This window comes from Genypterus blacodes, unplaced genomic scaffold (assembly GCF_046128005.1).
Source record: "Genypterus blacodes isolate CSIRO-AG114 ecotype Tasmania unplaced genomic scaffold, CSIRO-AGI_Gbla_v1 ptg000022l_1, whole genome shotgun sequence".
NCBI lineage: Eukaryota > Metazoa > Chordata > Actinopteri > Ophidiiformes > Ophidiidae > Genypterus > Genypterus blacodes.
The window spans coordinates 1,510,571-1,538,468 of record NW_027466835.1 but is presented as its reverse complement, the minus strand read 5'-3'; the positions used below and the strand labels follow the sequence as shown (position 1 = coordinate 1,538,468).

Genomic DNA, 27,898 nt, shown 5'->3' with positions numbered 1-27,898 from the left:
CTTAGGATGACAGGCGGAACTGAAGTGAGAATTGAATTCATTCTCAGCAGAGTTCCAGCCGAGTTCACATGCGGATGTTCCTCCACTAAGGTAGAAGGTAGAAGGTAGGTGAGCTCCAACGTTACCGGGGGATTTACTCCAGATACTCTCAGTGTCGGGTTATCAGCATGTCTGTCACAGAACACCCGAGGGAAACTGGGTCAACTCATCTCAGTGTAGTTTGGCTGCTATGTCTGAGTCACAAGTAAACTGACCGTCCAGCTGATTAGGGAATATCAGGGCGACATTAGGAGGGAAGCGAGTCAACACAACGGCAAGGAACGATGTGTTTGGTTACGACTTCATGTGATAAATGCGCCGTTGTGTTGAATTAATGCTATTAAGTATTTGAGGTGGATAGATTTATTTGTTTATCTGCGGAACGGAATCGAAACAGGAAGTGAATGGAAACGCGCGAGATTTGAGCGCCACATGTGATTGGCTGAAGGGTGATTCAAAGATCGTGTATAGACAATAGGAGTCACTCTGTGTGGAAAGAGACGCTGACCTGATTTGTTAGCGACGTGAAACTATATGTAATATGATGCCAATTATTGTATCGGCTTTAATACATGTAATGTATGTAGTAATGGTAGTGAAAGTATTATTTCCTGTGCATATAAGACAACCCTGACAAAGATCACTGTTAATTATCCACCTTCAGCATCTCGACCTTAAAATAGATTCACATTGTCGCTGATGTAACTTGACACACTTCTCCTTATTTCCCCACATTGTGTAAAAACAAAATAATAATAATAATTTCTCTTTATTGATAACCAGTCAATCTCAACCGATATACTCTTTAGTTCTAATCTATAAGGATCGACAATAAAAGTATTAATCTTACGTGACGTTCACGGCATTTGTTGCTAACTTATTTAAATGGCTCCTGCCGTTTGACCTCCCTGATTTGTTTATTGACGTTTGCATCCCAGAGAAACTCCCATTTTTGTGGTGTTGACGCTTTTTCATTATTATTATCAGGAAAGATTTAGATTTTTTCGACTTGTTTGAGTAACCTAACCTACGTGAGATGTTTTTTGTAGTATTGAGTCATAAATCACCGTGAAAGATCGTGTCTGGTTCGCAGTGAGACCTCTTTGTGTTCCGTCTATCTGAGTCGAGTGACTTTATTATTGCGTGTTTGGAGGTTCCGCGGCTCAGCTGGAGCACAGGAGGCCCATCTCCTCCCAGAACCAGCCTTAGGTCCACCTTCACTTTATGACATTAACACAGGTTCGTATGTTGTGCCGGACTGGTTCGGGTCCAAATTAATAAAAAAAAAAGCCGACAGCTCAGTGGTTGTTGTTTCAGCGGAATGGAAAGTGAAAGAGAAGTGTCTGCTGGGTGGATCTGGATTCTGGGTGCATCACACTTTCACCAACACTGACTCTTCCTCAGGGAACACTGAAGCCTGAAGATGAAGTGCTCGTCTTGTGGCCACGTTGCTGGGGAGAAAGCAGCCAAGTTCTGCAGTGAGTGTGGCCACAAGCTGTGTGTCCAGCCTGCAAACAGCACAGTGGGTAAGTGGGCTTTTTTTCTACAAATCACATCGACAGCGTTTCACGTGTGACTGTGTGTCCTGTACTGTTAGGAGTCCTAAAGAAGAGGATCTATGTTAGTATACATACATTACATTCAGTTGACACAGCTGAATAGAGCCATAATTTAACCAGCTGTCATCTAGTTGTCATCTAGTTTAAACGCAATGTTGCTACAAAATAACACTTCTGTATGTGAGATGTTTTGTATTTTGTTGTATAACCACAAAGTGTGAAAGGTTGTAATGAACAGTCTTATTTTTTTCTGCTGAAAACTTTTATTCTGTACTTGGAATCTGTCTACTTCCAGGTTAAGGTTTTGTAGTTACAGTTTTTGACCTCACGATGGCGGTGTTGTACGCGCCATGGGGCTTTGGTTTGATCACTGGGTTGCGTTTACAAACTGAAACAGGAACTCAATTAGACTTCAACTTCAGCATCGTGACTGAATATAACAACATTCAAATAAAGTGTGTCAGTCAAATTGATACATTTACCAGAAACGGTTGTAGATTATATACAGAATGTGTCTTTTTTCTATTTCTATTTATAAGTGAGCACTAGCTTTATTTATTGTTTCATCCATTCATTTGGAAAGGATTGTCACGAATGGAAATTCCTGTGGCGACAATTTGCTTGCATGCAAATGAGGCCAACTGAGCAAATTGAGCAGCCACACCCTTCTTTGAATGCTGTCTGACTGAAATTGTAAATCTTTTAATTTCAGATACAGAAAGTCAGCCCAAGTCCTTGAGAGCAGACATGGAAAGTGCAACTCAGAGCTCAGCACCTGTTGATAAATCACCCAAACGTCTTAATGAAGAGAACACCAGCAGTAATCCAAAGAAAAAGGTGAGATTTGTAGGTAACCCTGAATGACTGAAGTGATTTGTTATGTAATCAGCCCTCTCTAGTAGCTTTCAACCTTAAAAAATCACAAATCCACAAATCTACAATCCATCTTAGCAGAGGTATAATGTGATATTAACCGCCCTGGTGTTTCTGTATAATATGCCAAGCAGATGATTGAGGCAGAAGGAGGGAACCTAAGTAGGCTCAACGTTATTACAGGAATGTGCTTTATCGTTAGACTCAGGTGATTTATAGTTTGGACGAAGTCATTAGGGTCATGATATTCCCCAGATACAGCAGAGAGAACACAAGGTATCAAGGGTCACGGTAGTAAAATATCTTTATGGCCCTTGGAAAAGATAATCATGAACACATGACCATTCATAAACACATAATCACACCGCCAACGTCAATAAACAGCAACTACAGCCACTTTTATCCAAGTACTTATTCTAACTCTTCCTTCATTTTTGATCAAGAGATCTATTAATATCCCCATGGCATCACAACCTGCACAGAGAATAATCCGGATACATAAATGAATCAGGCTGTACTTTATGAATACACATGTAATGCAAAAAGAAAATCTGGTGTTGAAGAGGAATAGCAAACATTTTCCCTAATCTAAATTACATACAATCAAATCACAACATGTGCATTTCCATTGGATCCTTTAAACTCTGTTTCCTCAATAGAAAAAGAAGCGGAAGAGGACAAAAAAGAAGAAAGATGACAACCTTTCACTCGCCCAGGATGAGATCCACAGTGATCTGTCTGCGATCTCCCTGCAACACAAGCAGGGGAAGACGAAGCAGGGAACAGAGCTTTCCGACAGCGAAAGCTCCGAAAATACAATGGACGAAACACCAGGCTCACTCCACCTCTGCCATCCGTCATTAGAGAGCAAGATCGATCCCACAGCAGCTAACGGCACGACTGCCACGTCGGAGCATTCTGACGTCCAGATGGAAGCTGCCACCGGAGAGCCTGACGCAGCCAGTCAGGCTGTCGCTCCGGACCAACATGAAGAGAGCGAGACACCAACAACGGCTCAGGATGAAACGCCCAAACCCCTATCTGACTCCTCCGCTCAACAACCACCCGCTTCAGCAGACACCACAAACACAACCGCTCAGGCAGGTTCAGATTCAGAGGCAAAGGTCACAAACCAAAAAGAAAAAAAGCCCAACAAAGGCGCGAAAGTTCCTACACAACCTGAACTGGACCAAAATGCCAATTTGGAAGAAAATCCCAAACAGGCTGAAAAACCCAAACAGAAAGGGAAAGCTGCAAAGCAGGACCAGAACCAGAACCAGAACCAGAACCAGAACCAGTCGCAAGCAGCAAAAGTTGAACAGCAGATGGTGTTTGGGCCCCAAAAACCATCAAAGGTAAATGACAACTGCTGCTATTCAAGTCACACTAGAGGGTTTTATTTTCCAGTCTTCATACCTTTAGCATCACTATGTTACTTTCCCTCTACAGGCTGAAAGCGCCGGCTCCAGTGTGGACCTGACTGAGCCAGTGGAAGACATGGAGACTCAGCAGTCTGAGAGCAGACACGGCACCAAAGACAAGAAGGGAGATGAGGAGGGCAGCAAGGACAAGGACAAGGACAAGGACAAGAACAAGGACAAGAACAAGGACAAGAACAAGGACACGAACAAGGACACGAACAAGGACAAGGACAAGGACACGAACAAGGACAAGGACAAGGACACGAACAAGGACAAGGACAAGGACAAGGACAAGGACAAGGACAAGGAGTCCAGCATCTCACCTGAACATGCATCCAGGAGGTATCAAAAAGAAAACATTTGCATTCAGATCCTCATCCTGACTGATTCCGCTCCATGTTTACTGTGTGTTCATGTACATAATTGTGTATTTGTACCTTTCAGGACGACCGCCAGGACCAAAACCATCGCCGCATGTGACAGAATCACTATTTACTTTCACGCAGTTCTCTCTAAGGATTTCAAGTTTGATTCAGATAAAGATCAAATCTTCATCCGGGCTGGAGGTCGCATCTGGAACTGGAAGGAAAACCTGGCCGAGCTGTTTGTGAGCAGGTACGTTTATTTCCTATTAATCACAAATGAATGTCTGCTTTCTCTGCTGGCAGGTGATGTGTCCTGTTCCTCAGAAGCTCATCAACCTTTCCATGGGAAACGTCCTCAATTATATGACTTTGAGTTTAAAGTTAAAATGCAGGAAATAGGTGTTTAATAAATAACAAACAGTGATGATGTCAGATAAAATCAAGCCTCTCTTGTTCTTCTCACACAGGGATCTTGGTGAACATGGATTCCTGATTGAGGGCAGCATGGTGACAACAAAAACTCATGCTGAAGCAGTGTCCATACCTTACAAATATGCTGTCTATAGGAGTAAAAAGGACAAACTTGACTATGAGTTCATATACAAACAGAGTACTTCACAATGTACAACAAACAGGTGTTTGTTTGTGAAATCTCATCTCCTCAACAAGGATGGTAAGTACAGCCGTCCACATGTCCACATGTCCATATGTAATCATAGGAGTTGAATATTACTGATGACCACCATTTGTTTTGTTCGTTCAGGGGACTGGCATCAGTATGATGACATCATTTGTGCAGAGCCATCAAAGAGTGTCCTCAAACGACTTAAAGAAACCATTTGGCCTGAACAAAAGCAGACTCTCATTCAAGGCAGAAACCTCGCTGGACGCATCATGCTTGAGACCCTATTTGATCTTCTCAAGAGCTGGTCGGACATCAATTTGAAGAGTTTTCTGATTCAGTTGAATCAGTTCTTTCAGGTCTATGGGAACCCATTTGTGTATGAGGACATAGAAAGGAAGTGGCACTTAGACTACGGAGAAGACAATGTAAGTGTTCACAGGGTTGCCTTGCTCATAGGCTGTGCGCTCTCGGGCAGGACCATCTCTAATGACTTTCTCTGATGTGATTTTGCAGGTGAGGAAGATGATTAAGGAATTCATGCTGCAGAATGTGATCCCTCAGTTGTTGAAGGAAGGAGAGGGGAAGAGTTTCTACATTCAGGATCCCCTGAGGGCGGCTGTGATCATGCTGCGTGTGTGTAATCAGTACGCCATCAGACTGAGTGATTATGAGCTTCCTCGACTCTGCGCTGCGCTCTGCTTGCCCAACATGAATAAAGATGAATTCCTAATTTACTGGGCACGTCTTTCACAAGATGTCTCTAACCTCAAAAAGTACGTGCTTTATCTTTTCAATAATTCAGTGAGAAATTCAATAGTTCCCAGAGATTCTACTGATTAGTTTTCCAGCTTACAGAATTCTCTTTGTTCAGTCTGCCAGATGCGTTGGCGGCTCTGATAAACACTGCGAAAATAAAGGGAATGCCACACTGGATTCTGGTCCTTCCACTCTTGCACCTCCTCAAAGGCACCACGAAGCCTTTTGAAGTACCAACATCGGGGAACGCAAAGTACGGCCTCACCTGGGCCGGTCTGCAAGGCCTTAACGTTCAAACATTCAACAGTCAAGACAAAAGGTAAAAGCCCTGTTTCCTTTGCACAAACATCTCATTTTGATATCGAAGTGAAGTGTGTGTGTGTATGAAGTTGTGGGGTTTTGTGTGTGTGATTCCTCAGGGCTCTTTTGAAGCTGATTACGAGCCACGGTCACCTGCTGCACGTGGACGCCTTGGCAGCGCGGTCCTGCCTGTACCTGATGTCACTGGATGAGCTGCTGGAGTGCAGCGTTGCCATGAAAACGGAGCTTCTGGACATGCTTTGTGTTTTCAACGGAAAGGCTCCCCACGAAATCTCCTACGGCGAATTCCAGGTGAAGTGCAAACCTTTCCTGAAAGAACAGAATGTAAAGATGAATTATAATCAAACAGTAAGTCAATGTTCTTATCTTCCTGTTTGACAGGCGGTGACTGACATTCTCTCACATATTCAAAGGAATCTCATTGAGGAGAAGTACAGGTGATTTGACTTTTTATTGACTGCAAAACTAAACATTCCACTTTTATTACTGTTATGTGAAGTCGGTTGAAGAAGATTTTAAGTCTACTGACATTAACTGTGGGCCTAAATAGATCTTGTGTTGTTGTCCAGATTGGGGACAATAACAAGAATGATCAAATAGAGACGTCAATCTTTGGCTCCTGTCCGTCTTGTACAGTTGCTTTAGTGAGGCTTACAGCAGAGAGTGCCTGACCTCAGCAGTGAACCTGCTGGACAAGATCTGCCGAGGAGTCAAAGCCACGTCGTACTCAAAGACCTACCCTGACATCCCTGTAGCCTGCATGCATCTGGTCGTGTCCGTTTCCGACTTGGTTCACCACAACAACAAGACGCAGGTGTGTGAAGTGACAGGTCCGCCAGAACGTCCAAATAACTGACCCGCCCTCTTTTAACGCTTAACTCTTGTTGTTGTGAAGATGAGCGAGGAGGGTGAGACCCCTCAGCATGTGAGATACTGGATCAATCAGGCCTCGATCATCATGAGAAGCTGGATCAGTCGCTTTTTCCGGGACTCCTTGTTTAAAGGTGGACTGTCCGCCCTTTTCAGCAACGATATCTCAACAGCAGAGATTGAGGTGAGCAGCGTCGAGATACGTTTTCTCTTTTTCGTGAAGAATTCTTGTTATTATTCTCCGCAAAAAAATGTTATGCACTTTGTAACTCATCTGTATCCACATATCTGTGTTTTACAGACGTGGAACAACATCATCGCTGTTCAATTCAAAGACAGCGATTGCACCAAAGAATGGTGGCAGATGTTCACTTTGGATTTTGAGGGCAAGTTTAAAAAGGTATGCATGATTTATCTTGTGATAGATAGATTTCCTTTCTTTTCTGAAGGTAGATATTCTGTGTGCTGTGTGTTTTATCTGAATTTGTGGTTGCAGGAATCCCCGTTGGATCAAATTGAGTTCTACTGCTCAAAGATCGATGACCTCAGCAGTTCCCATTCACACGTTGCTGCCAGTGTGGAGAAGTGTGCTCTTGAGGCGGTGACGTCGCTCTGCCAGGTACGAGACACGGTTTAGGACTGAACAACCCTCATTTAAGAAGAAGAGTATGTACAGCACATTCCCCAGTGAAACTACAGAGAAAAGAAACGGAAACTGAACCACTGATATTATACTTGTACAGCAGGATCATCTTCCTCTGGATCTGTGTGATTATGTGTTTGAAATCCATGTCTGTTTGTTTTGCATTTCCAGACCAAATCAGAGGGGAAACTGTTTGAGAGGTTCAAGATCAACTTGCGGTTTGGGAAACTCATCTCAGCCATAATCCAGAAGTCGTGGCCAAGGGACGGTCGAGGAGGCTATCGAGACGACAAAGAGGTGGTCCTCCAGCATCTCCTCTCCTGGACTGCTGCCAAAGACATTTTCAAACTCTACGGTACCGCCACATGTACAACACTCACTACACGGACATGCACTCAACACTCCACTGAGCTCCACACAAATCTGCTGCTCAGATGTGGCAGATGTTTGTTTACGAGCTCGAATAAATCGATTCGCAATCACAAAATCTGTTTCTCAGCATAAGCATACCGAAGTACACACACTTGAAGTTTATTATCTATTTATTGTTGTAGTAGCATGTGAACATACTGACTGACTGACAACATTCACACCACAAACTTCTTCAATCTTCCAGGTGCAGAGGAAGGAGTGATTGAGCGACTGTCACCAGAGGCCAATGAGAGACTCGCTATCGCCATATCATTCTTCACAGACATCCATGCTCAGCTGGTCACAGGAAACATCAACATCCACCTGCTCGAAATCATTTTGGAGAAGAGGAGAGCTTACTTAGACCTGCTAAAGATCGGTAATGAGTCATACATGTGCTTAGTATTGAACCCCAGAGTGAGCTGTTGTGCTGAGATGCTGTTTAATGACCTGACAGGAATATTGAGATGGAAATGTGTGGCTTGACATCAACAGATTGTCTCCGTGAGGACGAGAAATTCATGGATAACGGCAAAATGAGCAGGCTGCTCCAGCTGAGAAAGCAGGAAGTGGACGCCGTCTACCACGAGAAGAACCTTTTGGACATCTTGCTCACGATGAGCCACAAACTTGAGGAACATATCACAGGTACGCTCGCTCCTCAATGTGACACCTGGACCTAATATTCACTTTTGTCTGGTCCAAGTCAGATCAAAGCGTGTGTTTGTTGTGAAATTGCGTAACGTTTTGCCAGTGTTTGCTGTTTAAGTTGAGTGGGTGTGGCTTCTTCTACAAAAAAAATTGTTTGAAGTCTACTGTAGCCGAATTTGATCGCGTCTCGGTAGCGCTATAATGACAACAGTGAGATTCTTGTTGACGACCTCTGGGTCTGCCACAGGAACCCTCTTGATGCGGTGGTGGCATCTCTCTCTCTCTCTCTAACATCTCCTCATTTCTTCCCCATGATAGTCGATGTGTCTGAGATGGAGGCGAACCAGGAGATCGAGTTAGAGTCCATGCACCTGATCAACTTCATGGTGGTTCACCAATTTGACCAGACGCCCGCTTCCATGGCCGGCATCGTCACCTTCTTTAATCTTGATGAGGAAATCAGAAGCATGGCTGAGGTTCTCTACACCTTCAGAGACAGTTACATATTCAGCATCTGCTGGGAGAAACGAGCCAAAATCATAGCTGCTGAAGAAAGAGATGATGAAGATGCTGAGGGGCCGGATTCGATGAACAGGGGGTTGACACCGCTCGACATACACCGCCACATTTTTGAGCCTTGTTTCAATGATTACAAGACCATCTACAATTTGTTGAAGAACGGCACCATGCGGCTCGAGAAGGTCAACCAAGTCTTCAGTGCGTACAAGGGCAAGTACGACAAGCTGGCGGAGGACCTGGACATCATGTGCAGAATTGACAATATTGACAAGCGGTGGGTCAACGGGAGAGTTCAGCAGATTGAGCAGTACCACGATCTCCATCTGGCCGTGGCGTCGGCTGAAATCATCATGATGGTCAAGGAGACACTTTGTCTTCAAGGAGACTTCAGGGTCCTGCAGACGCTCACAGAAGTTGTAAGTGCCATGTTTGATTTATACTTATACAGATACAAATACATTATTCTAGTCCCTGGGCATCATTAACTTTTAACGTTTTTGTCTTGCAGAATAACGCCGCCTTTCAGAAGGAGCCCCTCAATCGCATCGACAACGATTTGATGCAGGCGACGCTGGTGCTGGCGGACATCACCGAACCACGCAAATTGTGCCTCCAGGAGCTGGGACTGAGAAAACACTTTGTAAACTGGGTGAAGGACGCACTGGAGGGTAAGACGTCTCATCACCTGCTCCCGTCTCCAGTCTGAAAACTTCACTTTAATGCAAGTTCACTTTTAAAAACTTCATCTTGCCTTTGATTTCAGATATCAACGAGCTGAAGGTGTTTGTGGACCTGGCCTCCATCTCTGCCGGGGAGAACGACATGGACGTGGATCGCGTCTCTTGCTTCCACAACGCTGTGCTCGGCTACTCCTCCATGCTTTACGAGCTGAAACCAGACTCTGGATTTCAGGCTTTCGAGGAGATCCTGAAGAAGCTTTGGAGGGCTTTAGATAATGACGCCAACCTACCTAAGAAACTGGTGAGAGGACAATGATATGGCAAATACATCCCAGTCTAAAGGGTTAACTCCTCATACATAAAACATTATACAAGTCATAATACTTTTCCACCTTTCAAATAGCAACATTGAGCCTCTGTATAAGAAGAAGAAGAAGTACTTTATTAGTTCCTGATGGGAAAATCAGTTCCTCACTCTGTAGTTGTTGACACAGGCCTGAAATACACATACTGTATATATTGCTCAAGGGCACCTCTGCAGTGCCCAGGAGACCTGACCGGCATCTCTTCAGCTACCAGTCCAGCTTCCATATTTTTGGTCCTCACGGGCCTTGAACCGGCAAGACTGGGCTACTGTCCCCTGCAGACTGGGCTACTGCTATGACAGTGTCTATGACCTGTGTATGACATTGTTGTATTAATTTGGCATAGGTGCAGTGAAACTTCATGTCTTCTCTCTTGCAGTGTGACAGCGCTCGGCACATAGAATGGCTGAAGACGGTGAAGGAAAGTCACGGCTCTGTGGAGCTGTCGTCTCTCTCTTTAGCGTCGGCCATCAACCAAAAGGGAATCTACCATATCACTGCACAGAATGTCAAAAAGGTAAAGAAGGACATCGACCCTGCTCCCATACTGCTCAGGTTACAGCTCCAGAACGTTCTGAATTGTTTGTGTGTTTTGTGTTTATCATTGCAGCTGAGTCTTGACATGGCGCTGAAGCTGCAGATCATAGAGGAGCATGAGGAGGGTCAGCAGACACGCAGCTACTCTCTGGAGGACCTGAGGGAGCTGCAGAACAAACTCATGCTCATGTCTGGAAAAGGAGATCAGGGCCAGAATGAAGTTGAACACTTTGCAGAGGTACAGTATGTTGAGCACCATGTCAGGGCGTCAGAAGGAAGCTGGTAGCCTCCACACCCCCTTGCTGTTCTCTGGCCCCTCCCCCAAATCCTGTTTTCCTGATTGGTTATCGCGTTAAGCCCCTCCCTGTTGTATAGAGTTCACTTACATTGATCATGGTTGGGACAAATACCTGGATTGAGTGTTTGCCAGAATCCTGAGCTCAGCCTCATACCTCGTACATTCTGTAGGTGAACCAAGGCCATATGCAGTTTATCATCCTTACAACTGTGTTACTTTTAAGGTGGTATGCTTCTATTATATCCATCCACGTGTGGCTGACTGCAATTTGTTATTGACTTTTCAGGTTTTTTCCAGCGTTCAGAGACTGGCACAGGCATTCATCGCCCTCTACACAGCTGGCAACCCTCTGTTCAGACACTGGGAAGCTCAAATCAGCTGCTGCTTGAACAACACAGAGCCCAGCATCATCATGGACTTTAACCTGGGCAGCGTGCTCAGCGTCATCATCGTGGAGGGAAACGTGGAGGAGCAGCTTCCCGAACTTTGCAGGAAAATGGAGAAATGTCTGGAGTACTGGATGGATTTTGTGGACAAACAGCGTTCCCAACATTACTATCTGAATTACTACACAGCTGAACAGATCGTCTACCTGTGCAGCAAACTGACACAGCAACACGTGGCCAACGTAGAGGAGCAAGTTCTTACCATGCTTTCTTTTGTCAAGCCAAACTGCACAGCCTCAGACCTGAGGCAGGTCCGGCACACGCTCCAGTACGAAATTCTCACACAACCACAAGAGCAAAACGAGGACATTGAATTTCAGACATTTGTCATGGTTACAGGAAGTGAACAGGAAGGCCCAGATTTCACCAGCGAGTTGGATCTTCTGCCCAGCATGGTTGAACCAGCTCAAGGGGCCCTGAAGTTCGACTTCATATGGAACTCTTACATGAAAGACATGACCAGTTTTCTGCCCCACATTCTTGATACAAAAAGCCTGGGAAGATTGTTGGAAATACTGGCCAACAAAGAAGATGAGCTGGGTGAAGATACCTATGAAGAGGACAAGTTCATCACAAGGGATCTACCCAACGGCTTGGCCGACGGCAATCCGAACCTTATTGTTTGCCCTCACGATGAAGTTTTGACATCTTGCATCTCCATTTACATGAGCAGTGAAGACGCGGAACTCCCGACCTACGACGAAGTCCTTCTGTGCAGCTCCTCGACGCCTTACGAGCAGGTGGAGTTGTTCCTCAGACGCTGTCTCACTGAGGGATACAGAGGAAAGAAGATTTACTCTCTGCTGTACGGAGATCTACTGACTTATGACGTGAGCTCCAGAGTGGAGAGCTTTTTCCAGCGAATGAAGATGCGGAGCAGGAAAGACTACAGACTCGTTATCGTCTGCAGCTCAGAGAGAGAACACGCGTACCTTCCGTCGGCTTTCAGTCAGCACAGACTGCACATGGTGCCACAGGAGCCCTTGGCGAGGATCCAGAGGTACCTCCACAAACATTACGTGGTGCCTGCAGATCAGTCCAGCGCTGCAGCCGCATTTAAAGATCGACTGTGCATTGGGGTCGTGTCGTCCAAACGAGCCGGCGTTGGTACGTATGTCCAATGGCGTTTGTCATAAGTTGTTAACGCATTGTTGATATGTGTAGTAACGATCGCACATTTTCAGGTAAATCTCTTTACATCAAGAGACTTTTTGAAAAACTGAAGGACTCAACCAAGAAACCCACAATGATGAGGTGCATTCGCCTGATTGAACCAAAGGTCGATGAGAACGTCGTCCTTCAGTCTCTGCTCAACAGCCCCAAGAAGAAGGCCCTCTCCATTTTCCATTTTGATGTAACATCATCGGTAAGAATAAGTGTTTTTGTGATGTCGCGTAATATCTTGTGTTTGTATTTAAAGGCGTATGGAGATGACGCACCTGGGTTTGAATGATGACGTGTGTGTTTCCTGCTCGTTCTATTGAAAAGGTGCAGAAAGGCCTCCACGAATTTCTTTTCAAACTGTTGATCCTTCGCTATCTGATGGACTCTGAGGGGAAGATGTGGAAGTGCAGTGACAAGCAGCTGTACATCATTGAGATTTTACAACCAACCGATGCGACGCCCAGACATGCTGCACGGCAGGTCAGGATTCTTACAGGCGTTGCGACGAAAACAATTTATTTCATATTGTCTTATATTGTTTATTATCTGTTTTCTTTATAGGCTCAAGCCGCTGACAGCTCATTCGTGGACGTGTTCCCAAACATTTTCTGCCGGCCACCTAAAGAGGTCTTAATGCTAGAAATGAGGAAGCAAGAAGATCCAACCATTGTGAATGCTGAAGATCCGCTGATGGACGGGCACGAGTTCAGGAGTGATGCCTTCCAAAGGCCGTACCAGTATCTCAATCGGTTTCATAACCATATCGATCTTGATTCATTCAAATGTACAGGTGTGGAAGGGTCGCATGTGGAATGTCTTCAGATGCTTCTGATGTTTTGTGGCATTATGGATCCATCCTGGGCAGAACTGAGGAATTTTGCTTGGTTCCTGAACCTCCAGCTGAAAGACTGTGAGACATCTGTTTTCTGCGATGCTACGTTCACTGGAGACACTCTAAGTGGATTCAAGACGTTTGTGGTGGACTTCATGATTCTGATGGCAAAGGACTTTGCCACACCATCACTGAGCATCTCTGACCAGAGTCCTGGGAGGCTGCAGATGGACTTGACTGGTGTCCGCGATGAAGACTTGGCCCCTTTTCTGATTCGGAAAAGATGGGAAACAGAACCGCATCCATACATCTTTTTCAACGATGACCATATGTCTTTGACCTTCATTGGCTTCCACCTTCAGCTCAATGAAAATAATTTTGCAGATGCCATTGAGCCAACCTCGGGAAGGGTGATCAAAAGGAACATCATGACAAGGGCTTTGTTTGAAGGTCTGACACTCCAAAGGGTCCCGTTCAACATTGACTTTGATCAACTACCAAGAGGGGAGAAAATTGAGCGAATCTGCAACGTTCTCGGCATCCAGTGGCCTCTTGACCCTGATGAAACGTATGAGCTCACAACTGACAACATCTTGAAGATGCTAGCAATCCATATGCGTTTCAGGTGTGGCATCCCCGTCATCATCATGGGAGAGACGGGCTGCGGTAAAACAAGGCTCATAAAGTTCCTTTGTGAGTTGCGGAGGAGCGGAGCGGCCACTGAGAACATGAAACTGCTGAAAGTGCATGGAGGAACCACCTCAGACATGATTTACAGCAAAGTCAGGGACGCAGAAGTCATTTCGTCTACCAACAAATTAGACTATGGATTTGATTCTGTCCTCTTCTTCGATGAGGCCAACACCACTGAAGCCATCAGCAGTATTAAGGAGGTCCTCTGCGACAAGACAGTCAAGGGGGATAGCTTGTTGCCTAACTGTGGCTTGCAGATAATAGCAGCATGCAACCCATACCGAAAGCACACAGATGAGATGATACAGAGGTTGGAATCTGCTGGGCTTGGATACAGAGTTCGAGCTGAGGAGACGGATGAAAAGCTGGGCTCTATCCCGCTCCGGCAGTTAGTGTACAGGGTCCAAGCGTTGCCACCAAGCATGATCCCTCTGGTGTGGGACTTTGGGCAGTTAAACGATCACACAGAGAGAATATACATCCAGCAGATTGTCCAACGGGTGGCCATTGTCAACGCAATCAACCAAAGATACATCAAGTTGATCACAGATGTCCTCTCAGTTTCACAGAACTATATGCGAACAAGAAAAGACGAATGCAGCTTTGTCAGTCTGAGAGATGTGGAGCGCTGCATGCAGGCGTTTGTTTGGTTCTTTCAGAACCATCTGATGTTTTTCGCAGAGCTTGAAGAGTTTGTGAGTAATTTTAGCGTTGAACAAACTGAAAAATATCAGCGCTATCAACCAAATAGAGATCCTGTGTTTTGGTCTCTGGTGATGGCCATTGGTGTGTGCTACCATGCTTGCCTAGAAAATAAGGATAAATACAGGCAGAGGATCTGTAGCATCCTCCCAGATGGGTACAACTCATTGAGAGTGATGCAGGAAATCTCCCTCATGCAGGATCTCCTTTTGAGTGGTGTGCCATTGGGCGAAACGATTGCAAGAAACAGTGCCCTCAAAGAGAACGTCTTCATGATGGTCATCTGCATTGAGCTAAAAATCCCCTTGTTCTTGGTTGGAAAACCCGGAAGTTCTAAGTCTCTGTCCAAAACTCTGGTGGCAGATGCAATGCAGGGTCAAGCTGCCCACTCTGAGCTCTATAGAAGGCTTAAACAGATCCATCTGGTGTCCTTCCAGTGTAGCCCTCACTCAACACCAGATGGCATCATAAATACATTCAAACAGTGCGCCCGCTTCCAGAAGGGAAAGAACCTGAACGAGTACATTTCTGTTGTGGTCCTGGATGAGATTGGGTTGGCGGAGGATTCCCCAAAGATGCCACTGAAAACCCTTCATCCTCTGCTAGAAGAGGGATGCATTGATGATGAACCACTACCTCACAAAAAGGTCGGATTCATCGGGATCTCAAACTGGGCTTTAGACCCAGCAAAGATGAACAGAGGCATCTTCGTCTCCCGTGGTGACCCTGATGAAAAAGAACTAATTGAGAGTGCCAAGGGCATATGCTCATCCGATCCAATGGTCTTGGAGAAGGTGAGGGATGTCTTCCAACCTTTTGCAAAAGCCTACTTGAGAATCTGTCGCAGACGAGGGAAAGGGTTCTTTGGCCTCCGCGACTACTACAGCTTGGTGAAGATGGTGTTTGCAGTGGCCAAGGCGTCCCAACAGAAACCCACTGCAGACGAGATTGTAAAGGCGGTGCTGAGGAATTTCAGCGGCAGAGACGGTGTGGACGCAGTAAAGGTGTTCACCGAATGGCTGAAGATCACACCCAACCTGGACAACATCAACGCCATTGAGTTTGTGAAAGAAAACATTCACTCGGTGGGACAGGAAGAAGACTGCAGGTACCTGCTGGTGCTGACGAAAAACTACGCAGCCCTACAGATACTTCAGCAAACCTTCTTCTCAGAGAGTGGCCAGCCTGAAATTATCTTTGGATCCAGCTTCCCTAAAGACCAGGAGTATACCCAGATATGCCGCAACATCAACAGAGTGAAGATCTGCATGGAGACCGGACAGACTGTCGTGCTTCTAAACTTGCAGAATCTTTACGAAAGTCTGTATGATGCTCTCAACCAATACTATGTCTGCTTGGGAGGTCAGAAGTATGTGGATCTCGGCCTGGGAACTCATCGTGTCAAATGCAGAGTGCACAAAGACTTCCGGCTAATCGTCATCGAGGAAAAAGAAGTCGTCTACAAACAGTTCCCGATACCTTTGATCAACAGGCTGGAGAAACATTACCTGGATATCCACACTGTCCTCCGAAACGAGCAGAAGAGAATTGTGGTCGAACTGGAGGGATGGGTGGAGAAGTTTGTGAAGGTCAACAAAAGTCAACATGCAGCAACACCCCAGACCCACAAATACCTTCCCCCTGATGTCTTCATTGGCTACCACTCAGACACGTGTGCTTCTGTGGTGCTTCAAGTCTTGGAAAAGCAAAAAGACGCCATGGAGACGGAAGACGCCGATAGGAGAGTCCTGGACGAGGCAAAGCTGATATTGCTCAACTGCGCCACGCCAGACTCGGTGGTGCGACTCGACGGCACTTGTCTTCCCAAAGTGGAGAGCGACGATCTGGCCCGCGTCTACTTTGAAGAGCAGAACAACAGTTGTTTGTCTGATTTCACACTGGCCCACATAAGACAAGACGTCCATTGCAGCTCCTCCTTCACAGAGGTAGATGAAGTTGTTATACAATGTCTTTCTTAAAGATGTGATGCAGATGTCGGCTAAGATTTGATTCACTTTGATTCGTAGGTGACGACATTCTCCAGACTTCTCACGGCGTCTGACTTGTTGACACTTGGGCCCATGTTGCAAAGTATCGAGCTTCTCTCCCTCCAGCAGTTTGACACGGAGCACTCCTTCCTCAAGAAGATCAGGTTGGTTGACATATTTGGTAACATTTGGTACTAATATTAAAGAGTTATTCACCATGTTCCTATGTTTATTTTGACGTAGTAATAGAATAAAAAGGATATTTACACCATATGGTCTGTATTTTCTAATGTACGGACCAAATCATGTTTTTCTTCCAGGAACTTTCTAATTTCTAAAAGAAGAACCAATGACGCCACAAAAACATCCTGCAACAAGATCCTCATCATTCAGTGTGATTTTGATGAAGCCTCCCAGAGTGCGAATCTCATAGCATCTGCAAAGTAGGTCCAACACTTCCTGTCTCCTTCCTGTGTGTGCCATTATGCCATTTTCCCATATTGACTTGTTTTGTCTGTACTCAGGTATTCAGCCATCAATGAAATCAACAAGATCACACAGGACAGCAAGAAAGGCAAAGTGTTTGTCTACTTCATCACAAGACTGCCAAGAATGGAAGGAGGAACTTCCTACGTTGGGTTTCATGGAGGTGAGGATACTGGAATTTATATTGCAAGTTTATTCTTATTGTTTTGAGTTTAAAGAGTAATAAGTGGAGACGTGTCTTCTTTTTAGGCCCTTGGAGATCGGTTCATATCGATGACCTCAGAAAGTCAAAAGACATCGTTTCAGACATCAAAGCCCTGCAGAACATAAAGATCAGTCAGCTGTTTGATCAAAACGAGAGCCCACCTGAAGGTAACTGGATTATACTTATATGATCTTGGTTTTTACAATTAGCTCCTCTGTGGCATTGAATTACAATTTTATTTTCAACAGCCATGGAAGTGGCAGAGGACATGTATACTGGGAACGAGGAGGACGAAGCACAGCCCCTGGTAGAAAACGTGAGTAAAACATTTTCAAGGTTGTTCCTTGAAATGAAAAGATAAACGGTTGTCAGCATATTGTAATTTAGAAAATATTTTTTTTATGATAATTTCCCCTCCCCATGGAAAGAGAGTTTAATATGTAGAATGTGTGTTGTGGCATGTTGTGATCTGTGGTTCCTGTGATGTAACCTGTGACCTGTGACCTGTCCTGCTGCAGGTCCCTGAACGTGCTCTGGACACCACAGCGCTGTTGCGGAGCTGTGTGCAGAGTGCAGTGGGCATGCTGAGGGACCAGGGGGACAGTAGCTTCCGCAGCACTGCGAGAGTAGAGATCCTCCTCACGCTGCTCAATGACGCTGATGAAATGAAAGGTACCAACAGCTCCTCCCTCTTTTCAGCTCCTTAGTTAGTGTGTGAAAAGCTCATCATGGTTGTTATCTTATTCTTCTCAGATGAATTCCTGCAAACTGTTAAGAGGCACCTTCACTCTTTGCTTGCGACTCACGATGGAAACACATTTACATCCAGCAACTGGGTCATTAAGGAGGCTTCCAACATTGATGCCTTGCAAGAAGGTGGAACATTCAGGTGGGCGTAGCACTCAAACAGAACCGTTTCCATATGTTTCTCTCCCTGGTTTTGGACCTGCCTTAGTAACGTCTGTTTGGATGATGACAGGCACACCCTGTGGAAGCGTGTTCAGGCCGTAGTCGTCCCATTTTTGGCCCAGCTGATCTCCGTCATTGATCGTGACAAAAACCTGGACATCTTGCTTGACGGCAACTGTAGTGAATCTGTGAAGAGGCTGTGGTTGGACATCTTTGGCAACGATAAACTGCTTGAAGTCCCATATGTAACACTGGACAACAAGTAAGTGATGATAGCATTGTGTTTCCTACAGGCTTAGTAGATTCTCATAAATTGCCATGTTTTTAACTTTAATTCTTGTGCATGTCTGCCTCTGTCACAGCTCTGAGACCAGGACAATCCTTGTACAGAACTATATTGCCTCAAGTAGGAACATTGGCTGCACCATGCCCTTTAGCTGGAGGATCAAGGACTACCTGGAAGAACTCTGGGTTTATTCCCTTCAACATGAAGGTAAAAGGCCGGAGCAAAGGGCGCCGTCGATCCGTCCATTTTGTGTTATAATATCGTGTTCATTCATGTCTGTAATGACTCTGTGTGCTCATCGACAGGCCAGACACAAAGTCAGTTTGATGAGTTCTTCGGGAAGACGCCATTGGGCCGATACATCGCCAAAGCCGAACCAAAAATGCAGACCGAGTTTTTCCAACGTTACTTGCAGGATTTTGTCTCCATGACGATGACGGTGACGTGTGAGGAAGATCTGCAGGTTGTTTATCTATCGGAGGCATTTGAAGCTATACGTTCTTGTTTGCTCTCTCAGTGTGTGCGTGTATGTGATGTGTGCTTTCTGCTTCTCTAGCTCCTTTGTGCCGCTTTGAACTGCTGCGTCAATGAGCTACGGCCGCAACAGAGCGACACTATCGAGGTGACGTCTCTCCCGTGGGTCCATGCCGCTTACCACCAGTTCAAGAATCGACTGCAGAACCTGTCGAGAATGATCTGCATCGAGTCTGAGGTGACCCGGGTCATCTTGAGGAATCCTCATGCCATGAATGGAGTGGAACTGGTGAGCCTCAACAGTTATTTAAAATGCTTTTCTTTTGAATGTCAATGCTACAAAGTGAGTTCAGTCTGACTGCAACAGTATAAGTGTAGAGTCTAGAGTCCCTGAGATGATGGTATTCCTCCTCCATCAAGGTGCTGGATGTATATGCTGCTATTGCCTGTGTGGAGTACCTGGAGCCTAGGACGCTGGACACAGACGCACAGAGACAAGCCTGGCTCAGGCAGGTGAAGAAGCTCCAGGTCCCCATTGAGCTGATCTGCTCAGAGGACAGCGTGAGACGCTACGGAGAGAGGAGCAAGACCATGGTCCAAAGAGTCCAGTGAGTCCAGTGTCTGACTCTTTCATTTAATACATTAGATGAAAGTGAAATGTTCAATATCATAATGATGTCATCTTCTGTGTGTGTGTGTGTGTGTGTGTGTATGTGTGTGTGTGTGTGTGTGTTTTTAGAACCGGATGGAGTCGTGTATTCTCTCTCTCTCTGTTTGTGGAGCACATGCTGTTGGGTATCGAGGTGGTAGAGAAGAAGCTGAAGCCTGTAGTGTTGGAGCACACCCGAGTGCTCGCACAGGTCGGTCCTGTTTGTCCAACCTTTGTCCTACCAGCCTCATAGTTGACATTACATTACATGACGTTGATTCAAAGTATTTTGATAACAAGCATTACTGCAGCCATAATAAAATGTGTAACTCTCACTTTGTCATCATCTCCCATCAAAGATACTACAGAAGTATTCAGACCTCAAAACCCAGCAGGCGTTTGAGGCTGTGATTGATTTACTGAGATCCTGTAAGGAAGGAGCAGTTGAATGCATCTTCAGGTACTTGAAGTCACCGCTCAGGCTTTAGCGCCGTGCTGTATTTTGATACGACATTGGGCCTGACCAGGTCTCCGCCTTTCCTCCAGGTTTGGAATCAAGTTGTGTCCTGTGTGTATGGGAGACCCCCAGGATCCCCTCTGCCTGCCCTGTGACCACATCTACTGTGTGGCCTGTATCAAACAGTGGTTGACTCTCGGTCAGATGTACTGTCCCCTGTGCATGCAGCCGGTGCCGGATGACTTCCACCTGGCTCCTTCAGCGAACTTACGGTCGGTTACTGCATGTGGAATGAAACACAATGAACGTTTACCTTCATATGTAATTTAAATGATCTTTGTCAGTCTGGATCTCATTCCCTGTCAAAGTAAAATGATGCTGTCTGAATGAATTCCTCTTTGACGTTTGTCGCTGCAGGATTCTGGTCAAACAACACGCTCAGTTCAGGAAGCAGTGCAACGCTTTCTTCATCGACTTGGTGTCCACCGTGTGCTTCAAGGACAACTCCCCCCCCTGTAGAGAGGTCATTCTTCATCTGCTCTCCTTCCTCATGGTGGAGGCCGTTACCGTTCCTTTTCTCAGAGGCAAGGCACCACCTCTGCTCACATGTGCACACTTCTGCTTATGCTCCACATTAATTGTTAATTCTTTAATATTATCTATTTTTGCCAGCTAATCGCCAAATTCTCACAAAGACGCTCTCCCCGTTTGATGACTCTGTGGACAAAAACCCAGTGGTTCGGTCCGTAGTGCTCAAACTCCTGTTGAAGTACAGGTGAGGCGTTCAGGTGTCAGAATGCTGCTTAAATATGGCTCCTATCATCACCATTACCGTCATTATCATCAAGCGCCATTGATTGTTGCTGACATTGTTCTGTGTGTCTGAAGCTTTGACGAGGTTAAGGGGTACCTGCAGCAGCACCTGGTGGCAGTCGAGGGGAGTAACATCCTGGAGGAAACTGACAAAACGGAGCTCTACTCCATGTACATTAACTGCCTGGAGGTACTGTATATTTTACATTGCACGCACCATCGTAGTATCTGGCGTCGTGATTGATCTCCTTTCTGTAATGTGAATTTTCTCTCGTAGGATTCCATGTTTGAGAGGTTACAGTTTCGTTCGGCGACAGAGCAGAAGACGTATCTGCTGGATGAAGGCGCCTTCCTTTCTGACCACCTGCACACAGACGCTCAGTCGGGTCAAGCAGCAACTGTAGAGTATCTGCAGCAGGTCGCCAGGGTGCGTATGGACCTGGACATGGCTGCTGAGCTGCTTGTGGACAACCTGGCCGCTGCAGGTATGACATTTTCATGATATCCATACATGCTTCTTACACAAGTCAATTTTGAGTGTTTTGAGTGAGTGTTTGTCACATTTTAACCTTATATTAGGAGTGCATGAGGGTGTTCAGAATGGAGCCACAGCCTTCCTGACCAGTGTGAGGGACCTGTGTAGGCGTAGTGGGAACAACTGGTATCGTGTTTACCTGGTCCGGAAAATCTGCAGCCAACATGGCGTCGAGTTTGTCCAGAAACTCCTCAAAGTGAAGGAAGTGCACTGGCTTTTCCCCGATGAAGTTCTCCAACAGGTACTATTCCCCGCAATGTCCTTTTCAAAAGGCTCATGTAATGAAATGAAATGATCCCAAACTCACGTACGCTGTCATGACATCTAGACTGAGGAGGCCAATGCCATGGACCAGTTTCTTGTGTGTGGGGAAGACTATAAGACTATCAGAGACGCTGTAGCTAAAATACTGATGGAAGGCAAAGCAGACAGACTGGATGAGGCTTGTGAGGTAATGTTACACTGTTTATACACTAATAATGAACTTTACCATGCTGCTTTTGGTGTGTTGTGCTCATGAGTCCCTGTTTTCATTTGGGTTCTTTCTGTTTCAGGGGTGCAAGTGTTCACCACAAAGGAGAAGTGTTTACCTTTTGTTGGCTCTGTACAGAGAAGTCACCTGTCTCTATGCAGCAGCTAATGCTGACGTCCACCCCAAACCTGAGGTACATGCAGACCTGTGTGTGTGTGTGTGTGTGTATGTGTGTGACTACTAGAAACCACCAGAAATGTGATTTACCACATATTGAGTAGACAAGTTCCCCGTGCATTTTTAGGGTTAATATAAATTGAATAATGTCATTGTATTTACAGCAATTGCAAGACCTGGGGACCTACATCCAGACCTCCAAGGTCCTTGCCAGCCCAGCAGTGAAGGCCTTTGCCCAGGCCATGCTGACGAACACCCTGGGGCCCCTGATAGCCCAGCCTGGGCACTCTGAGGCCCTCTGCATGGTAAAAGAGCTGACGGTCCACCTGGCTGCTGTCCTGCTCTGTGGGACACAACCCATCTTGGGTCCCCTCCAGCAGCTGGCGTTCACACCTGGAAGCATGCAGGTGTGTGTCCTGTGTGTGTGTCCTGTGTGATCACCTGCTTTCATTGTCGGCACCCACGCCACCCATTTAGTTTGAAGTGAATCTAACTTTGTCCTTTGGTATGACAGGCGGCCTTCTTGCCCTCCATGCCTGAGGACATGCTGGCTGTGGCTCAAGAAGCTATGGGGCATTTGCAGTGGTACTGTAAGTCAAAGACAAAACAATCATATTCACTAATTAAAATAATGTAATATTATGTAAATATGCCATTTAGAGACTCTACACATGATTTGTTTGTCATTCACAATAGATTGTGAAAACGGTCACCCCTGCACCATCGGCGAGGTGAGTTGAGTCTGAATGTCTGGTTTGAAGGCTTCGCTACTTTCATAGTTTTTTCTGGGTTACTTTTCTTGCTTTAATTTGTTTTTTCTATTTCAGTGCGGCCAGCCAATGGAAATGAGCCGTTGTCTGGACTGTCGTGCTCCGATTGGTGGAAATAACCACCAACCAGTTCAGGGATTTCGTGCTACTCAGCTACAGTGAGTTTCCTTTAAATGGACAAATCAGAAATTGTACTATCCCATTACTGATTGATTGATTGATTGATGTATGGATTGTCTTTGGCCAGGGGTGACCGCACTCAGTCAGGCCACATCCTTGGTGACCCCGGTCGTAGAGACAACCCAGACATGTTGGACACTAAAAACATGTCCCCAGTTCCCTTCAGCATGGTCCGCATGTTGACCCACATGTCCCTGCTGCTGGGAGCCAGCAAACACCAGCAGGTACACACACCTCACCTAGATCAGGTTGATTCCTTACCCTGCTAATTAAAAAGTTTCTATCTAAAATATCATATATTATAATATCCATGCTTTGCACTCCATATATGAAACAATATGCACACATAAACATACATTTCACTATAATAAAAGGCTAACTGTGTGTCTAACTGCCTAATGGCACCTGTTTACTAGACTACATTCACAAGCTGTCTGTCACTGATCTACTTTGATGTATTTCCAGGTTGTGTCTGCCATCATCAAACCCCCAGTCGCTGATCCAGTGGCGTTCTTGGTCGCTCACCTGCTGAAGGACTCAGTCCATTTTACCAGGTCGCTGGGCAAAGGGAACGATGACACGGTCAACGCTCTTCATCTGCTCATCAGCAGCCTGCTGGAACCAAACTACACACAGCCATGTGAGGAAACACCAGACTGGAGCACTTTGGATTTAGAGATCAAGCTTCCTGTTGCTGTTTTCGCCTACTTTCTATGGGGAGAGAAGGCGTTTCTGCTGCCCCTGTAGTCTAGAGAAAGAGAGGGGCTGCCCTCTAGTGGTCAGAAACCGGTTACTGCAGCATTAAAGTTTTGTGCAGGTTGTCAGCAGCTGTGTAAGTTGTAAACGGTTTGCTGTACCAAAGAGAGAGAAAGTGCTCTGTTTCATTTGTACTTATCCAAACTGTCCATGATTATTGTAACCTAATGACTGACACTAAAGAATATTTATATTATGTTTTTATTTTTGCCCTCCTCTCCAACGTGACTTTTGGCCCAGATTCCCTCTGCTGAACTCAGCTTGTTTGTCTTTCAGGGCCTGTTCCGTACAACAATCAGCTTTCCACCAAAACGACTAGAAACAGTTGGGAGATAGAAATGAGCAACAGTGTCATCGCACCTCAGCTGAAGGTGAGACTGTTCTGTTGCGTTTGTCCTGTGTGTTGTGCTTGTTTATTAAAGACCTGCCGCTCATCATCTTTGTGCCATTTCCTCCTCCTCCGCAGCACTTGGATAGAACACTTAAGGAAGTGAACACTTTCATCCGATCGGACCAACGGCTCTCGGCCAATCCCATCATGAAGCTGGTGTTCGGGGAACCTCGTCTCTTCTTGGTTTCGCTTCCCCAAAACTCTCTGATCCACCGCTCAGTGGTGTGGAGCTGCAGAGAGAAAGTGTCTCTGCTGAGCCTCACACACATTGTGGAGCAGAATGATGGCAAGGACACGCTGCCTGTGCTCTGGAGATTCCTGCATAGAGTAAGAAAACACTCATTCATCCATTTCTGTAGGTTATTCCACCACTAATAATACCAGTAGTTTAAAGGGTTAATGTGCTTATTGGAGGATACGCCAAAAACAAAACTCAAGGTCCTACAATGTCTTTCCCAGGAGGCGGAGCTGCGATTGGTGAAGCACCTTCCTGACATCCTCACACTCCAGAGGGATCTGGTTAAGAAGTTCCAAAACATCAACGATCTGAGTTTTGGCACCATTGCCGAGTTCCTGAACAGTCAGAAAGCAGGTACAGTCTCCATCTCTACACACACTCCAGTTAGCGTTCCAAGCAGCCAGCTCACAGTAAAGCTGTCAAGTGTGTACAGAATGAAGCCCCGCTTGCCAAGTTACTGATGTTCAAACCTGGAAAGAGACAGTGGTGACAGTGGAGCTAACGTTTCTCCACACATGATCTGGGCAGCGATGTCTGACTTTGCTATTGTTTGTTTTGTTCTTTGTGTGATAATGTTTGGTTTCTTCATCTGTTTGTAGCTTCGCTGAAACTCTGGTATGAGAAACACATCAAAGCCTTTCTGACAACCTGGAATCACCTCAGGGTGTCTTTGGCAACCAACGGTAAATACACACGCACGCACACACACACACTCGAGCACACACAGCACAACAATGACACTGGTCTCATGCCAGCGTGACGTTGTGAAGTAACTCATGGATATTGTCGTCTAGGTGAGATTAAGATGCCAGCTGAGTTTTGCCAGATGGACCTGGACCTGAAGAGTGACTTCAAGGTGCTGTTACCACGACGACAAGGCTTAGGCCTGTGCTCTACAGCCCTGGTCAGCTACCTCATTGCCGTCCACAATGAGCTGGTCTACTGTGTGGATAAGCACACTGGAGAGGAGACCAGGTGGGGGCGCTGATGCATTTGATTCACTTACACACGTGTGGCTGCAGGAACGCTGTGATGATGAATGTGTCTAAACTCCTCTCACAGATGTAAACCAGATTTGTGTATTGGACTGGATGTGACATCAATAATGTGATTGCGCAATGACATTTTTAATTTCAGCCTGATAGATGGCAAGATAGCGAGCGTGTTAACAGCAACACCACCGATCTATTTCTCCTTCCCGCAGCTACAAAGTGAGTCCCGCAGATCTGACCGACCTGCACGTGATCCGGTACGAGGTGGAGAGAGACCTGCTGCCGCTGGTTCTGTCCAACACCCAGTACAGCATTGAGAGAGGCCAGGAGACCCTGTACGAATATGACTTACCCAAGATCCAGCGGCAGATCTTCTCCCGTTTCTTGTTGGGCAAACCTCTCATCACTCTGAACGTGAGCGGATAACAAGACGCCAAACAAGAAATGTCTGCATGCTTGAATGACATATGACATAACAATCCTCTCTTCCCCTTGTCTCTCTCCTCATCTCAGGGCATTCCAACGCTTGTCAACAGACACGACCGCAACTATGAGATCATTTTTAAGGACGTAAACGCAAAAATAATGCAGGTGAGCAGGGAAACTGGCTGCATCCAGAATAAATGCTGTGTTCCTGCCGACTGTGACTGAGCCGTGTGTGTGTGTGTGTGTGTGTGTGTGTGTGTGTGTGTGTGTCTGTGTGTCTGTGTGTGCCAACAGGAGCCCCTTCAGACCCTCACCCTGTGCACCATATCGAGCGAGCTGCACTCCTACAGCGAGGTGTGTGAAGCCTTGTCCACAGTGGAAGTGGCTCTGGGCTTCCTGGCCATGACCGGGGGCGATCCCAGCATGCAGCTGGTGAGCTACCTGGAGGAGGTGCTGCAGATGGGGAACCAGATGGCGCCGCACATCGTCAAGGTCGGCCCCTCCGTCTGAGAGACTCTGTCCATAACCTGTTTGCTACGGGTCTCATTCTGTACTGAGGGTTTGTATGCGATCTACTCTTATGTGATGTTGTTGGTGTTGCGCCCCCCTCAGGCCCTGAGTGTGTGCTGTCTGAAGCACTGTGTGGCCCTGTGGCAGCTCCTCGCCTCGCTCAAATCAGAAAACATGCTGCGGCTCAAGAGGGTAAGTGTAGTACAACACAGGAGGAAGAGATGGAAGGAGAAACAGCAGTGTGACTTCAACATCCAGCACCTGGTGGAAAATGGCCGATCTAGACGACTTAATAATCTCTGCTTCTCCCGTGTTCATCAGGATCCGTTTGTGGGAATCTCGGCAGAGTTCAAGAAGGCCCTGGGCGACAACGAGCGCAGGCTGCTGACCACGTTCTTCTCCAAGAGCAGCGCCGACACCTTCGTGCTGGAGATGCACGAGTTCCTGCTGCTGGTTCTGAAAAAGCCCAATGCCACTGAGACCTTCAAGCCTGAGTGGGGGTAAAGTTTGCTCACGTTATTCTGCAAACATTTCACTTTGCACACGCATGTAAATGTTTTAAACTAGGGTAAACAACTTCAGCCTGAACTCCATGTGATCCAAAGTCTACTGTGGGAGATCACAGGTGTAACGTGTGTGACTTGTCTCTTAACAGCTTGAAGGACACGCTGGTGTCTTATATGGAGCGCAAAGACCTGGACGTCCCCGACGACGGGAACGAGCTCTTCCCAACAGAGATCAACCTGTGCCACTATATCGAGGCCTGGAAGTTCATCGTAGCCTTCAAGCACGAGCGCGCTCACAGATAATGAGGACGAGAGGACGGACAGGGCGTCACTTCCTCTCTGCCGCGGCCTTCAGATAGCTCGCGGTGTTTACAGCCGGGGTATGAATCCCGAAGTGAGATGTGCCTTTTTAAACAGCGTTGATATGAAGCTTCACAGTGCCACAGGAGGACAACTGGAAGGATTTCATGCAGAGGTTTTATTTCTTTCTTCGAACAAAGTATATGTTTTCTCTTTTTGCTTATATTTTACGTGTAATGTGAAGTTCTTTGTCCCTCAGGGGCCGAAATGAAAGAGAGCCAGATTCTAACCGTCGTACACTCAGGTGCAACATGTGACATGAGGAGTAACTGAAAAGAGCGACAATCACTTAATCGCTAGAATGTCACAAAAATGACTGTTTGCTCCACTCTACTGTAACTGCTGCTCTGTTTTATCAGAGGTCGTGTTACTCCTCTTTCCCTCACTTCTCAATATGCTGTCTTAAGAGTGTCCACTTCTTCTTTCGTACTAAAAAGTCGATGTTTGCACTTCAATATCTGCACCTTAAAGTTTGCTTTTTCTTTCTTTGACATTCCATCTGTAAATTGTGATGTAAGTCAAACTTGCGCAATGTAAACTGACTTTCA

General features: G+C 46.1%; 1 protein-coding gene across 3 annotated transcripts; it reads left to right on the top strand.

Annotated features, from left to right (window-relative positions):
* Positions 1 to 6: 6 nt before the first annotated feature.
* LOC142992499 (E3 ubiquitin-protein ligase rnf213-alpha-like) lies at positions 7 to 27,898 on the top strand. 3 transcript variants are annotated; one of them, XM_076142968.1, is made up of 67 exons: positions 7 to 104; positions 1,444 to 1,565; positions 2,311 to 2,435; positions 3,131 to 3,826; positions 3,921 to 4,234; positions 4,337 to 4,507; positions 4,725 to 4,930; positions 5,021 to 5,307; positions 5,396 to 5,655; positions 5,754 to 5,957; positions 6,058 to 6,250; positions 6,341 to 6,396; positions 6,596 to 6,773; positions 6,855 to 7,013; positions 7,131 to 7,229; positions 7,326 to 7,448; positions 7,644 to 7,827; positions 8,089 to 8,262; positions 8,379 to 8,531; positions 8,853 to 9,469; positions 9,562 to 9,721; positions 9,817 to 10,034; positions 10,478 to 10,615; positions 10,709 to 10,873; positions 11,220 to 12,486; positions 12,564 to 12,745; positions 12,868 to 13,023; positions 13,105 to 16,716; positions 16,798 to 16,922; positions 17,079 to 17,201; positions 17,283 to 17,407; positions 17,494 to 17,616; positions 17,698 to 17,765; positions 17,968 to 18,121; positions 18,203 to 18,338; positions 18,429 to 18,620; positions 18,721 to 18,851; positions 18,950 to 19,107; positions 19,201 to 19,407; positions 19,539 to 19,726; positions 19,858 to 19,978; positions 20,127 to 20,227; positions 20,314 to 20,496; positions 20,642 to 20,808; positions 20,897 to 20,999; positions 21,113 to 21,227; positions 21,315 to 21,522; positions 21,617 to 21,813; positions 21,901 to 22,023; positions 22,127 to 22,237; positions 22,386 to 22,628; positions 22,736 to 22,811; positions 22,918 to 22,952; positions 23,049 to 23,149; positions 23,239 to 23,395; positions 23,637 to 23,811; positions 24,204 to 24,298; positions 24,394 to 24,645; positions 24,778 to 24,910; positions 25,156 to 25,239; positions 25,351 to 25,531; positions 25,761 to 25,962; positions 26,062 to 26,139; positions 26,269 to 26,466; positions 26,587 to 26,676; positions 26,806 to 26,984; positions 27,140 to 27,898. In XM_076142968.1, the coding sequence occupies exons 2-67, from the start codon at positions 1,463 to 1,465 to the stop codon at positions 27,291 to 27,293; spliced, it is 15,792 nt and encodes a 5,263-aa protein (XP_075999083.1). In that variant the 5' UTR covers positions 7 to 104; positions 1,444 to 1,462; the 3' UTR covers positions 27,294 to 27,898. The 3 variants fall into 3 exon arrangements, with proteins under 3 accessions (XP_075999083.1, XP_075999084.1, XP_075999085.1); XM_076142969.1 differs by having other exon boundaries at positions 8 to 108; XM_076142970.1 differs by lacking the exon at positions 7 to 104 and adding an exon at positions 1,152 to 1,278.